Here is a 12,682-nt window from a genome sequence, read left to right as displayed (position 1 = left end):
GGCTTCCCGCCCGGACATTTGTCAAAGCTGCCACTGTCTAGCCCCCCCATCCAGAGACACTGGGTAGGGGGCCCGGGGCCAGGACCGAAGCCAGCAGGGACGAGGCTAGAGAGAGACCACTGAGCGTTCCTGATTGATGAAGGTTTGGGGTGAGCTAAGGCCAAGGAGAAAAACCCTTTGGGTTTTACGGCTCTTGTTGCTGAACACCTTCCCTGCCTGGGTGTGCGGGGTCTGAGGCCTCAGGGCCCAGTGCCGCCTGAGCCCTTTCTGTCAGGAAGAGCCCTCAACCCAAAGCCTGGCAGACTGAGGATCAGAAACGGGTGTGTCCACTTGGCATGCACACACTCACGTCCACACACACACACACACACACACACACACACACACACACACACACAGTTTATGCTTGGGGGCAGGGTTAAACCCCCCCCCCCCCCACAGGCACTATTACATGATGAGCTCCTGTCTCGTCCTCAGAGGGGATGGGCCCGTCCACTGGGGCTTTGAGAACCCCGTTTTGTGGAACCCCATGCTGCTGCTCACTTCTGAGGGGGGGAGGCTTGTCTGCAGTCCCTGACCAGAGAGGTCGAGCCGGACGTGCCCATTCCACCAGCTTGCTCTTCACCTAAGCACATACTTACAGCTTCATGTTTACACACCGGCTTTCCTCCAAAAGGCCTGAAGTACATTCTATTCATTCTTCCCTTCCTCTCTACGCTAGAGTCTGAACTGGAAGTTTCTGAGAACCCTTCCCAGTGGGGATGGGGGGCAGAGGGGCCCTGAAGACATTCCACCAGGGGGGCCCCTGGAGCCACCTGGCTTAGGCTTCTCCGTTGCAGGAAGGGGCCCATCCCACAGAGCAGAGTGACTCTCCCAGGGCTACCCTGTTCACATGCCCAAACTCAAAGCCTGGTTTGCTCCCTTGTGAGCTCAGCTGCCCGTGCACGCGGGAGGTTTCTGAGTGGCTGTTGTCAGAAATCTCAAGGATAAGCACCCACACTTTGCGAAAAGCATGGGGGAATAAAGACAGGTGCTGATGACAGAAGCTGTCCCATCGCGCCTGGGGAACCACACTGCTGAGGCCAGCAAGGTGACCGAGGGGACAGGCCTGCCCACGCTCGGCACAGGGACCCCTGCCTGCCCTGCCCCAGTCTTCTCTTCCTGGGGGAAATGCTCCCTGACCTCCCAGAGCCTCAGTTTCTCAGCGGCACAGTAGGGCTTGGAGTCCCCTCCTGGAGGGGCGCTGCCAGGACTCGGGAGCTCTCCTGGGGAAGGTGCACCTGGGTGCCCCTCTCCCTTGCCCAGCCCCACTCTGGCAGCCCCAGGGGAACACACGTCCCCGGGCCACATGGCCCCCAAGGGAGGGGGGTGCTCTTGCATGAAGCCCGCCCGCCTGTGTTGTCTACTCACATACTGTTGCTTCTTATCAGACAGCAACCTGCTCATCTCTTCCCTTTCCCTTTTAATTTCTTTCTCATCATAGTAAAATTCACGGACAGTAAACCTTAAAACAAGCAAATGAGAGGCTTTCACCAGGAAGCTTCCAGACGGAGCAGAGACCAACCTCCAGCGGAGACAGCCCAAACCCGGAGGAGCCTACCAAGGCCAGCCCTTACTTGTTCTCTCTGGCTTTGGTTTTGAAATCCTCGATCACTTTTCGAAACAGGGTCACCGTGAAGAGGCCGCCCTCGTTGTCCTCGGCAATCAGTCTGGTGGAGAGAAGCATCTGTTCACTGGGAGCCTCACCACACCCGAGGTCAGAGCTGGGCCAGAGAGGCCTGTTCCATCTCCCTGGGGAGGTGGGTCCCCGCAGAGGGGCAGCTCCGTCCCCATCAGCCCAGTGGCCCGTGGGCAGCCCCCCCCCTCCGCCGCCACCAGCACCCGAGGGCAGGGAACCAGGCGCCCCTTATGACTTCCTGACTCCGGGCTGGGTGCTCTCTACCACCTGCTATTGCTCCTTCCACTCCCCCTCCAGGCCGAGGCCTCGGGGGCCTCTGGGTGATCTAAACGCAGGCCCTCAAGGTGCAGAGACCCCCAGTTTGGCTCCAGTTTGAGAGATGCCCGAGCGATCGAGCTACTCCCGTCTCAGTCACCTGTGTGTGTGTGTGTGTAGGGGGCGGGGGTGCCCGGGCTCTGATGCGCTGCGCTCAGAACAGAGCAGGGCAGACTCCAGTCGGTGAAAACCATCCCACCATGTCCACCTCATGTTCAATGTCCCCATGCTCCAATCAGCCAGCCTCCGAGGCACGCCGCAGCACAGGGCCTCAGGGGGCACTGTCCCAACACAGGGGTCACGGGAGCCAGTGGTCCGCGTCTTTGAGTCAGCCTTTTTGGCCAGAAGACCTAAGGCAGGCCCTTCGCCAAGCCCGGGCAGGTCTCACGGGCATGCTGGCCAGGCCCCCTTTCCTGTCACTCAGAGCCCCTCCCCCCCGCCCCAGTCAACTGAGGTGGCCTCTGTGGAGGGGTCCCCCAGCACGTGGCCACAGAAAGCCAGTGTGGCAGAGCATTGGTGGCCTCTGCCAGGCTGTCGGGCTTGGAGGACCCGCCCCTCTGCCCATCTGTCTGCCTTCCCCCTCTCTCAGCAGACGCCCCTGGCTTCTTCCTCTGGCCTCCCCTCGTGACCCCAGGCTATGGCTGTCCAGTTCCCTGCACCCCTCAGTGTAGCTCCTGATTGCCATCTCCTATGAGCTGTGACCCTGGGAGAGCCTCCCTGGCCGGAGGGGGGCCTCGGAGCCGAGCGCGGCGTGGGCAAGGCTGCCCTCACCCTATGCGCTGTGTGCCGAGAAGGAGACGACCGGCGAAGCTGGCCCAGACTCACCGCCCAATCTTTTTAAATTACAAACTATTCCAGACATACCCTCTATACCTTCTCTATACGAGAAGGTATAGAGAATAACAAATACTATGCATTGGCCGCCCCACTTAAGACCTAAAGCCATTCGCACGCCGCAGAAGCCCCGTGCCCATCCCTGGCTGCGTGTCGCTCCCTGCCCTGATCCCCCAAACAGCCCTTCGACTCTCACGTGCGCCTGCACAAGCCCAGATCACGTAGGGTTTAGTTCGATCCATTTCTCGACCTCAGGTAAATGGCTTCACGCCGGGTGTACTTTTCAGCCGTTGGCTTTTCTTGCTCCACACCGAACCATGAGACCCACCCCTGCCGCAGTGTGTAGCCCCGACGTGCTGGTGTCCCCACGTGCAAGGTCCTCGTGGTTTGACTATATTCCTGTATCTCTTTTCCTGCCACTTTCCCAGCCCTCCCTGGCCACTCCTGCTCTGACCCCAGTAGGCCAGATGCTGAGACTAACTCTGCTCCCCACCCTGCCCCCCAGCTGCTCATGCTCTGTGGCCATCAGAGATCAGAGTCAGGCCCCTGCTTGACCCTCAGGGAAGCATCGACCTGAGCTGAGAAAGCAGAGCAGAGCGTGGTGAGGGGGATCTCTGCAGGCATGCAGCCAGAGGGGGCTTCCTGGAAGAGGGGGAAGCGAAGCCGCAGTCTAAAAGATAGAGGGAGTCTGGCACATGGCTGGGGGTGTGGCTGCAAAGGAACTCCAGGCTGAGGGACTCTGGTGAGCGCTAAGTGGGGAGGGCTGAGGGTCCCTGCGTCCTCAGAGCATGTTTGGTGCCTGGGTGCCAAGCTGGGGTCTTACTTAGTCGACCGAGGGACCACCATGTCCGAGAGGGACTCGTAGGTTTTTTGCCATTGTGCGTAGCTTGGTCTGCAAGAATACAGAAGCATTCAGTGATTTCCGAAGAATGGCTGGGGGGTGTTCCGAGTGTTTAGGACACCGTACACCCCTTTTCCCGAGGGACTGAGATGAGCAGGACTGGGCCAGAGAGCCCCAAACACCCCAAGGCCCTGCCATGGGCACTGGACACCGCCTCCCTCCCCAGCCCGGTCCTGGACCCAGCCTCCCCACAAGGGCCCCGCACGTCGCAGAGGGCCCACGTGAAGTGTTCAGCCAGAGATGTGTGTTGGGGCTTTCTAGCCCTGACCCTGCGTGGCCTTGGAGAAGCCAACTGAGTTCTCTGCCTCTGGACAAGGGATTAACAGCCATACCCCCGGTTTGCTGTGAGCGAAACGAGCTCCCTGTCCAAGGCTGGTGGCACACGGCAGCTGCTCAAGAAATGGCAGCTTCTGTCACTGCTTTACCCCACAGACACTGTCATACTGCTCCTGTTCCTGCCCCCGGGCTCCAGGCCATGGAGGGCCCCCCTCTCTCTCTGCTGGGCAGGGCCACTTTCCTCCCATGATCACCAACAAAGGCTGAGCCCCCCCCCCACCCGCTTTCCCGGGCCACTTACTTGGGGACGATGACCAGAAGTGTGATGAGATACTCGGAACCCAACACGAAGTCTTCTTTGCTCACGATATCACTCAACGTCCGAGTGAAGAGGTTTCCCCTGCATCCGTGTGGGACAGAGGGATCAGCCAAAAGGCAGAGGGAGGCCTCGGGGGCCTGGCATCTGGGACGCGTAGAGCCCCGCACACCCACCACACACAGGCCCTGGGTCAGGAGGACAGGCAGGAAACACGACGGCTTGTATGTCCCCCCAGAGTGGCGGATCCCTGGGCCGAGTGTGCCCCCGACCCCCCAGTTCTGGGTGGCCGGAGCTGCTGTGGCTAGCAGGGCCGGAGGGCCCCTCACTAGTCCCCCGAGGGGCACCGGAATCCAACACCGCCGTCACCTGCGCTGCCCCTGGGACTGCTGGGGGGAACTGCGGGTGGCAGGCAGCTTGAGTTACTCAAGTGTCAACACTCGAGCTGTCCTGAGCGGAGACGGGCCCAGAGAGAGCTCCGTTTCACTTTTCACACCTCCCAGGTCCAGCCGCCAGGGGACATGCACCTGCAATCGCTTGCTTCATGCCCAGTGGAACGCGGTCTCCAGAGAGGTCATGGTATTTTTAGCACATGGTTCAAGGCTATTGTAGCAGCAAACGGGCCAAGGGATAGCTCGCAGACCGTCTGTAGCCTGGGCACCCTGGCCACGGTATCAGCTAATGTATTTGCACATGACACTCCTGGCGAATGGCTCTCAAGCACTCCCAAGGCCAAGGCCTTAGGCAACACGCCACCTCCAGCCTCATCTCTCCCACCTGTGCCTTCACTGTCAAGTCCCTTAGCACCCTCTCCAAAGGCACAGAGCCTGTGCCCCCTACCTCGTTACCGTTCCGCTGTCAGGTCTGCTCTGTCTGGTTTATGCCTGAACTCCTAGCACAAAGCAGATTTTCCATAGATACTTGTTGAGCGAGTCATTGTGAGCTCCCCGAGTGCAGAAATTACATTGTCTTCTGCTTTGTTACCTTTAGGGCCTGCCATAAAGCCTGAGAGTGTAGTAGGTGCTTAATACACGTTTATCGGAAGAAGAATAACAGGCGAAGGAGGCAGAAACAGCTTCACCACCCCACCCCACCCCCTTCACTCAGCGGAGTGATCAATAGATCAGCACTGCGGTGAATCAGCCGCTGAGCTTCCTCATCAGCTGACTGACGAGGCCGGACCAGATGTCTGCTCAAGCCCCAAATGATTCTCAAGGAGTCCACAAGTCGGTGATGTGACAAGTCGATGGCCCAGCAGGTAAATGGTTAATGCCACAACAGATCTAAGCCAAGGTCACCATTTAGGGCGCTCTCTGCCATCGGCGCCCCGCCCTTTGCCCATCTCATTCCTTCGTAGAGCCAAGGATGCAGCGGAACTCAGGTGATGCCCATTTAGTTCTGATGCCAAGTCACGCCACCAATAACGGCTATTTCTAGTTGAAGTGCATCTTTCCTTTTTTGGTTTTTGTTTTTTTGTTTTTTTAAAGATTTTATTTATTTATTTGACAGAGAGAGACACAGCGAGAGAGGGAACACAAGCAGAGGGAGTGGGAGAGGGAGAAGCAGGCTTGCCTGCGGAGCAGGGAGCCCGACACGGGGCTCGATCCCAGGACCCCGGGATCATGACCTGAGCCAAAGGCAGACGCTTAACGACTGAGCCACCCAGGCGCCCCTCCCTTTTTGGTTTTAAATTCTATGTACTATCTGCTTCTTTCACAAGAAAAGAAGCCTGGCCCAGGGACCACCTGAAGGGAGAGGCGGAAAAGGGAGGGAGGGTGAGCTACTCAGAGGGACAGCTGATTCTGAAGGCCCCTGGGCACTGCCCTTCCTTGGAGGGTCTTCAGACAACTGCCAACAGAATCAGAGCCAGAATCTGGGGAGACTGGGAGGATCCTCCATGCCAACTCAGTCCTACTCAGGGGCAGCTTCCAGACTCCCTGGCGGGAGCTCAACTGCCCTTTCCTGACATGCCTCCCACAACAAGGCACTCACTACCTTACAAGGCAGTTGTTGCCATCATGACACTGGGTTTCTGCTTTCCTCCAGACACCTCCCACCATCTTGGTGACTGGTGGCTGGTGGGCCACACGGTCTGCTCCCTGTCTCTCACGTGGAGGTCCTTCAGTTGACTGAAGAAGGCACCAGAGTCCCTGCGGTTGCTCTGCTCTGGGTTGCAGCACCCACTGCCCCTGGGGGCCCTCACAAAGGGCCGGGCTCTACCAGTCAGGTCGTCCCCTGACTATGCAGAGAGGGTCCTCTGTAAAGCTCCCTGGGGGAAAGGTCTTGGGACCCACCCCAGGTGTTCTCAGTAACCTGGGGAGGTTGGGAGAGAGAGGGAGGGAAGGGGGTGAGGGGCAGCATGGTATCCCTCTCTGGGTCCAGGCAGGGAGGTGCCATCACCCCTGCTTGGGCCTTTCCACCCGGTCATATGCACCGAGGCCTCCCCTCCCAGCATGCAGCTCCCAAAGAGGCAGGAGTGCCTCGGCATCTGCCTGGTTGGCTGGCTGGCTCTCTGTCTCTCTCTCAACCCAGGCCCAGACCTGGTTCACCCAGTGATCTGAAAGGCACACTCCTGCCCCAGCCCGGCCCCTGCCCTAGCCCAGCCCCTGCCCCAGCCCGGCTCCGGCAGTGCAGAAACTCGGATACTCACATGGATTTCTTCTCCAGGTTCTCCAGGTTTGTCTTCAGAGTGTTGTAGGCGGCTGTTCGGGATTTCAGGTCAGTCTCGATCTGTGCCAGTTGCTATTTGGAAAAGCAAAAGAGGTGGCCAAACTTTTCAAAATGGCCCTAAACTGTTCATGGCACACTTCGGAATAAGTAATAATCAAAGCTGCCCACCAGTCAGAAATGCTCAGTTTTCTCCCACTGCTCTCGCACACATGCCAGTGGGTGGCCCTACAGTACCCTGCAGGGAGCAGGGGAGAGCTTCACAGCCCCACTTTGCAGATACCGCGCGGCCCGAGACAGGCACGGCTGTTTCAGGATCACTCAGTGAGAGAATCTTCTGGTCGCAAGCCCTTCTCACACTGCCAGGCCAGCCCAGCTGACCCCATCCTGGCTTCTAGCGGGGACCACTGCGGCGCGACCCCGCCAGTGCCCGGTCCCAGGCTCAGCTGGGCCCCACAGCCCCTTCCCACAGGAAGGGGTAGGTAGGCAGGAAGGTTCCTTTCGGCTTGGACGCAGGTCATGGGTCTGGCACGAAGAAGATCCCCTGTTCTCGAGTTTCAGGGAGGGCGTCCCAGACCCCTGCCTGCAGCGGGCCCAGGCAGACATGTCGTGGAAAGAGGGGAAACAGGACAAGCCCGGGTCCACGGCCTAGCTCTGTGGCTGCCTGGCCTAAGTGGCCCCATCTGTGTGGCCAGGGCGGTAATGTCCTCCCCAAGGGCTCGAAACAGAGAAAGGCAAATGCCCGCCACGGCCTACCTCACCGGAAGCCCTCAAAACACAGCCCCTGCCCCCCAGGGCTCACACTTGGGCAGTGAAGCCCATCAGTACAGAACTGGTGCAACAAAGGGGGGTACCCCACGGTACGGGACACGGCGTGGCCTTCCAGATGATCGTGCGAGCCTCCCGCACGCAGCGGGGCGCAGGGCCGACCCCCGCAGCTCCTGAGGGGCCGCACCCCTCCTCCCAAACCCAGAGCCCCACGTCCGGGGCCAGCTCCCTGGTGGCGCGAAGTCGCCCCCGTGGGACCCCCACTCCACGCCAACGAACACTGCTGACACGGATACCCCAGCATCAGCACACGACAACACGGAGGCAGCCTGAGGGACCGGACGATCCTGACCTGAAATACACAGATTTCGTTCGTATAGAGACGGGAGGATCCACTTTCAACAGTTAACACGTCGGTCACCTTTAGCCAGGGAGGAAAGGGAGGGGTCTTGTCACGGGAAGCCTTTCATGTTTTTATTCTCCTATCTTGATATGTCTGATTTTTAAAATAAGATTTATATATATATATATTTTTTACAATTTTTTATAATCTTTTCCTTTGAAAAGATGACAGATTTCATGGGAAATTACAGAAAGAGGACACAGGGGGACACCCCACCGGCTCAGTCGGTGGGGCATGCGGCTCTTGATCTCAGGGTCGTGGGTTCAAGACCCACGTTTGGTGTAGAGATTACTTCAAAAAATGAAAAAGTAAAATATTTTAAAAAATAGGACACAGAGACCGCATGTACCCATCTTACATAACAATAGTACGCGATCATAACCAAGAAACCAACTCAAGTACAATCCACAGTCTTGATTTTTAAAATTAACATTATACACACACACACATATATAATTATTTTTTAAAGGAAAAAATCAAACAAAAAAATCCTCCATCTTCCTTCCTTTTCTGGTTTCACCACAAGCCAATGAAAACTTGCAGAGGGGTGTTTGGAAACCAGTGGATGGCGAGAGGAACCAGGGCTCTGGAACCAGTTCGCACTCAGCCTGCCTGTGCGCCGGTGTCAGGTCTGGCCCTCTCTGAGCTGAGGCCCACGGAATTACGGAGAGCTCCCAGAATCTGCAGAGCAGGCTGTTCAGCAAGGCGAGGCCCACCTGCCCCAGCCGGAGCTCCTCCAGGGGGCCGGGTACCCCCCACCCACCCGTGTCTGTGACCCCCGGGAGGGTGGCCGACACAGGCAGTGCTGAGGACGTGCGTTCGGCCGGGCTCTGAGGTGTGGGGCTTGCTGGCAGAAGCCCCGAGAGCCTCCCGGACCCACCCGCAGAACCCAGAGATGTTTCCGGTGGTGGAAACACCAGCCGCCAGCGCCCCGAGGGGGTCGGCGTGGAACCCCCACCCTCGGCTGCTCGTGTGCGTGCTGAAGAATAAACCCTGCACCGTGTCACACCCGTGAGGTCTGGGGGCTTTTTTGAACCTACAGCATGACCAGGCCTCTGGAGACTGACACCGAGGTGGGTTGGGTCCCTGACCAGGTGACAGGTCATGCTGCCACAATGCAGGGCTGGGAGGGGGCGAAACCCTCCCCACCCTTGAGCCTCTTCTTTAAGGGACGTGGGTGGGCTCAGTTCCCAGTGGTCGGGAGGGTCTGGGGGCCTGGCCCTGACCACGTCAGCACAAGGCTCCTCCCAGGCTGGGAGACCTGCTTGGACATCCGGCAAGTGCTACTCAATGCCCAGCAACACAGCGACTTTTGTGTCCCCAAGGCTCTCCCTGTGAAGGACCTCCCATTGGAGGAACAGACCTGAACCAGGGCTGAGGGCATCACACATGGGGTCCTGGTGCAGGACAACCTCTGGGGGCCAATACTCAGAGCCTCAAAGAGCTGGTTCCCTGCAGTGGAGCTGGCCCCGGGCTTCCTTGGGAAGCCTTGTCTCTCTCTCTCTCTCACACACACACACACACACAGAGCCCAAGACCGGCATTCCCATCCCAGGTCCCGGAGCAAGCCACTTAACCTCTCAGCCAGCTTCCTCATCTGAGGTCAGAGGAAAGGGGTCCTCCTCACAGGGGTGACACGGAAGGAGAGCCCTGCGTGGTTCTGGGCACACGGGGAGTGCTATCAACACCACTGCTCTCCTCCCCCTCCCTGCTTTCCTGCCGAAGTCACTCTCTGGGTGCCTGGACTCGACAGAAGCCAAGTTCTGTCCTCTACAACTGCTCTGCGCTCCCCTCTCGGTTGACCCCCCCGCAACGTGTCCCGGGGTCCTCATCGCTAGCCAGCATCCCTGGGGCAGCCCCGCCAGTGAGCACAGTCCCAAGTGGACTCAGAGCATGGCCTGACCGCCTGCCTGGCTCAGCCTGGCCTCAGCAATGCAGGGTGCGCCTCTACGTTGGTGGCAGAGGCGCACAGAACCTCCCGGAAGCCACACCTGTTACAGGTGCGCTGGGCAGCCCCTCCTCAGAGGGCTTTCCAGAATCACTGCCCAATTGTCCCAGGAGGGGCTGGGACCTCTGTGGCGTAAGTGGTGCCCGAGGAGCCGCACCCAGATTCCGGAACCTTCTGGCCCCACCCGAGTTCCCAGAGACACGGGCCGGGCACCAGCCTGCTGTGGGGAGCGCACAGGGCTGCACTCGGATGGGTCCCAGTGGCCCATCTCCTGCACCTGACCCGCCCAGACACACCTGGGTGGCTCTGTGGTCTGAGGAGACAACAGGAAGGCTTTGTTCCTGGCCTGGCTGAGTCTCTCTCCCAGCCACCCGGGCCAGGAGGAGACATGGCCCACGAGGGGCTCAGTGTATGGCAGAGGGAGGGGGACAGGCAGTCACCAACCATCAGAGCTCACCCTCAGTGAGACACACGGGAGTCAACAAGGCCACGAGACACCCAAGGTCCCCAGAGACTTGAGCTACAGTGCTTTTATTTACAAAGTGAAAGCTGGAGGCCATCACTTACCAAGATGGTAGAATTGTGGGGTACAGCACTTACTGGCCTGTTTTTGTTTTTTTTTAAGATTTATTCATTTATTTTTAGAGGGGGTTGCAGAGAGAAAGAAAGAGAGTCCCAAGCAGACTCTCCACTGAGCGCAGAGCCTGATGTGGGGCTCAATCCCACAACCTGAGATCATGACATGAACCAAAACCAAGAGTCGGAGGCTCAACCGACCGTGCCACAAGGTGCCCCTTACCGGCCTCACTATTGTCACAGGCTCCTCAAAGCAGGGGCAGGACCCCTGGTGATGCCTCCCAGAAACACCTCCCAGGAGTTAGGGCTCCTAAGCCGGACTCTCCACGGAAGCAGATAGTTCTTGTCAAGTAGACAATCACTCTGGGATGTGGTGGTGGGGGGGGCGGGTATGAGGCTCTTGTTAGTAGGTCAGGATGGGGCTGAGCGGCTCCCTCAGCACCTTTCAAAAAGTAGCGAGCTGGACGGAACCCATGGAAGGGGCACCAGGGTCTGGGCCAGGCATGTCAGGGGAGGGTCCTGTGGATGCCGCCGCTGGGCGGCCAACAGGGCCAGAAGAGGTATGGAGGGAGGGCAGATGCCCGCCTTGAAACCCCAAAGTCTCTGGCCTTGCCCAGGGCATGGAAGGCCACACCTCAGAAAGGCACCGGGCCTGGTCAGGGCTGGCAGGAAGCAGATGGGAAGGGGACTCCACCCAGGGTCACTCGAGGACCCCACCCGGCCTCCTGACTCTGGCCTCCCAGAAGGTCCCTCTTGGCACCACCGCCAGGGCCCCAAGGCCATGTAGATCTCCCTCAGGTGGTCAGATCGCCCTGGTCACCGAAGTTTAACCATCCCCCGAGAGAAGGCCCTCCTCACCTTCGCTAGCGTGTCCACCACGCTCACCAGCGGCTGCTTCGCGGGGTATTTCGCCATGTCCCATTCAAAGTGGGTCACAAAGGATGGTAAGTCAACTAGAAGAAACATTTCAACAAGTGAGTGGGACTCTCCCCAACTCGTGAGACCAAGGCTGCCAAACCCCGAGCCAAGCATCCCCACTGAAACCAAGGAAGCAATCAGAGAAAAGGGAGGAGAGAGTCAGGGCCCTGGGAGAGCACACACGCCCCCCCCGGGAGTGGGGTACTGAGCCAGCTGGCTGGCCTTCGGTCCGGACTGTCAGCAGCACCCGAAGCCCCTCTGAGAAACCCGCCACCAGCCACAGGGCCAGGGTGACCAGAGCACACCTGTGCCCCAAACGCTCTCAGACGGCTGCCCCCCGAGATCTGCCTTTGGGCGATCCTACTTTCCCACGAGGTAGAAGCAAAATCGGGAGATAGTCTGAGGGCCAGGTTAATACCTCGCCTTTTCTGGTTGTGTTGGCCACACTCCCCTGTTGGGCTATTGTTCCGTTTTGAGGTACCTCAAAAGACACGCCAGAGAGCCTCAGGCAAACCCCCGAAGACCACAGAGCCAGTTATGGGTGCCACCTGCTCACAAGAAGAGCCGTTTTTCCACCTTCCTCACCCAAGCACTGGATAGAGGCCATTACAATGCGTGTGGTTTGTTTTAAGGCAGGCATTTTAGGGGCGCCTGCGTGGCTCAGTTGGCTGAGCAATCTCCTATTGATTTCGGTGTGGGTCATGATCTTGGGGTCCTGGGAATGGGTCCCCGTCGGGCTCTGTGCTCAGAGGGGAGTCTGCTTGAGATTATCCCTCTGCCCCTTGTGCTCTCTCTCTCTCTCAAATAAATACATCTTTTAAGAAGGAGGAGGCAGAGGAGGAGGAGGAGAATGCGAAGGCGGCGGCAGCAAACCTTGGCAAAAGACTAGAGTCTATGACTGTGGTTTTCACCGCCTGGTGAGGAGATGCATTTTTCAGTGTATGTCCTTTACGTGAGTCTATAGTGAGTAGACCAAATCAGGGTTTTCTCAACAAATTTCCCTTTTCCCCTTACTTTCTCCAAAAGCAAACCTAAACCCAGCACCCTTGGGATGTTTCTGGTTCCCTCATCAGCTGTGGGCA

The 12,682-nt window shown here is 58.5% G+C and overlaps 1 protein-coding gene across 12 annotated transcripts in view; it reads right to left on the bottom strand.

The window, feature by feature from the left end:
* ATP6V1C2 (ATPase H+ transporting V1 subunit C2) overlaps positions 1 to 12,682 on the bottom strand; it is a 52,863-nt gene that overhangs the window by 7,425 nt on the left and 32,756 nt on the right. For 11 of the 12 annotated variants that reach the window (XR_003524445.2, XM_027620613.1, XM_027620616.1 and 8 more), the window contains 6 exons: positions 11,541 to 11,635; positions 6,971 to 7,062; positions 4,306 to 4,404; positions 3,651 to 3,719; positions 1,617 to 1,709; positions 1,411 to 1,504 (listed from right to left, as the gene is read on the bottom strand). Coding sequence is in view for 11 of the 12 variants with exons in the window: in XM_027620613.1 (XP_027476414.1) it covers positions 1,411 to 1,504; positions 1,617 to 1,709; positions 3,651 to 3,719; positions 4,306 to 4,404; positions 6,971 to 7,062; positions 11,541 to 11,635 (542 nt within the window). In the remaining variant the exon portion in view is untranslated. The remainder of the gene's footprint in view (positions 1 to 1,410; positions 1,505 to 1,616; positions 1,710 to 3,650; positions 3,720 to 4,305; positions 4,405 to 6,970; positions 7,063 to 11,540; positions 11,636 to 12,682) is intronic. The other variant, XM_027620615.1, reaches the window with a different exon arrangement.

This window comes from Zalophus californianus, chromosome 8 (genome assembly GCF_009762305.2).
Source record: "Zalophus californianus isolate mZalCal1 chromosome 8, mZalCal1.pri.v2, whole genome shotgun sequence".
NCBI lineage: Eukaryota > Metazoa > Chordata > Mammalia > Carnivora > Otariidae > Zalophus > Zalophus californianus.
This window is presented reverse-complemented; position numbering and strand designations above follow the sequence as displayed.